At 49.6% G+C, this 2,235-nt stretch overlaps 1 protein-coding gene across 1 annotated transcript; it reads right to left on the bottom strand.

Moving 5' to 3' along the window:
• Positions 1 to 204: 204 nt before the first annotated feature.
• Positions 205 to 1,533, bottom strand: Pmar_PMAR008281 (26S protease regulatory subunit, putative; the record flags this gene model as incomplete). The annotated part of the gene is made up of 3 exons (XM_002771069.1): positions 728 to 1,533; positions 519 to 595; positions 205 to 377 (listed from the first exon to the last, which is right to left on the bottom strand). Coding segments are annotated over exons 1-3 (760 nt in total), but the record flags the coding sequence as incomplete, so codon positions are not given.
• Positions 1,534 to 2,235: the final 702 nt, after the last annotated feature.

The raw sequence follows: 2,235 nt of genomic DNA, 5'->3' as shown, positions 1-2,235 counted from the left end.
CTATAATGTCCTTCCTCCCACTCTCGTCAGGAACACCCACTGAAACTTCAAGTTCGAATCGACCAGCTCGACGGGCTGCTGGGTCGATGGCATTCGGCCTGTTGGTGGCGCCCAAAACGACCAAGGGAGGATTAGAACCTGCGCGGCAATAGGTACACAATAACGCTGCAACATGATTATACCACTGTACCAAAGAGAACCTACCTTGGCTCGTGAGGCCAGCTCCGTCCATCTCCGTAAGCAAGGAGGCCACCATCCTCCTCTCTGCCTCTGTGCCTGAACTGCTCCCTCTACCCTCCCGATCGGGACAAACTGCATCAACTTCATCGATGAAGATCAGTGAAGCCAATCCAGAGTCACGACATCGCGCAAAGAGACTGAATACAAAACAATTTAGTCGCATGGTAGTATCCAAGCCTAATCTATGAACGACCCAAGTTCAACTCCCAGGTAGTGTATTTTCTACCACTCATCGCTTCTATCGATGATACACCCACAACTAGCCAAGACCCCATCACCTATGTACTGCCGCCTCTCCCTTCGTAGTAAGCTCAGTCGACTTCACCAACTCAACATGGATTGCCGTACCCGCTGCCTACACACCAAACCACAACGCGCAATAGGCCGCTTCTTACCACGATCTCTACTCTCAACTACGCACGACGGCATTCTATTCGAATACACATATTCAAGCTTACCCTACATACTACTACTACCCCATACCGACCTCTAGCTCCTCTGCCACGGCTGAAGCCAGCAGAGACTTGCCCGTCCCAGGAGGTCCATACAGCAGTACTCCTCTCGGGGGCGACACTCCAAACTCGGCGTACTTCTCCGGGTCACACAACGGCCCTTCCACACAGGATACGATTTCCCCTATGGTCCCCGCCAGGCCGCCAACCCTATCAAAACCCCGAATTTTCGATGCATCCGACTTTTGCTTTTCCTTCACCAAATTGACCTTCACCACAGTACGAGGCGTTACGAGTCCCCATCCCCCCACATGCCGGGTGGTGAATCGAGTAACTCTACCATTAATGACAACCGCGACATCATCCTCCTTATCCAATACATACCCCGTGATAGACCGCGCCAGATAATCCACCATCTCCTTGGGGAGCTCTTCCCCGCATATCTCGCTTAGATGAGCATCCTCCGAGGTGAGCTCAACTTCACAGAGATCCTCAAATTCTTGCCTAAATTTCTTCACTTCAAACCTCCTCGAACCCCCATCCATGCCGGACAGTACACCTTTGCCCCCTTCACTTTACCCACTATACTACACACCACTACCCTCTTCCGTTCAGGGTGGCCTTTCTCCATCACAAGGACCAAGGATCCATTCGAGACACCCGCATTTTTCCCCACGACTTGTGAGATTCGTACCCGTCTCGCCACTGCGTTATCATCAGGAACGACCAACACGTAATTCCTTTCGTCCTCCTCATCCACCAACACCGCTGCTGCTGCCTCTGAAAGACGATCTCCAGAACTCGTCGACACTCGGGGCATTTAAAACGGAAACGCCACCTTTCCTAGGAATAACCTTATTGAACTCAACAGGCCATCCATGAACTCGTCATTCACTCACCAATCCTTATCGAGTTGGATACCACACCTTCCCCAAATTCCTGATGAAAGCCATATAGTCCTTCCGAAGACTGCGTGTTGTATAATCAGAGACCCGATAGCAAGTCCGCCGAAGACGAATCACGTGTACTCACAAGCCTGCTTCTCACCTATGTTCTACCTCCGGCCCTCGCGTCCTCTCTACAAGGCATCATGAAGATGTTTAGACCTAGGCAACGGTGCTTCAAGAGATGATCCTGCCAAGTTGGATATTGAGCATAGAAGGTTGCAGAATACGAAGAAATTCAAAAATAGACCGGAAAATCGGAGGAAAGGTCCACATATAAGCAAACATTACCCCACCCATCCGCCAGTTTCACGTCATCGTTGTCCGTAGTGGAAGTCTGGGCCAACCTATGATGATTGTCATCTCTTTTTCACGCAAAGGAATTGTTGGGCATTGTGTCTTTTCGTCTTCTATTTAGACAATAATGACATTCACTAGCCCTATGCTATGGATCCTAGCGCTAGAGCCTTTATATATTCGTTTATTATGTTAAATAAGCTTCCACAAAGTTTTGTACTTCGCGTTAATCCCTAATCATTTAAACTTTTGGGACAAACTCCTGCCTCGGTCTCCTGACTTCTTCAACGGGCCAGAACAAG

This window comes from Perkinsus marinus (assembly GCF_000006405.1).
Source record: "Perkinsus marinus ATCC 50983 genomic scaffold scf_1104296963972, whole genome shotgun sequence".
Lineage (NCBI taxonomy): Eukaryota > Perkinsozoa > Perkinsida > Perkinsidae > Perkinsus > Perkinsus marinus.
Note: the sequence above shows the minus strand (reverse complement) of the source record. Positions and strands in the feature narration are given on the sequence as shown.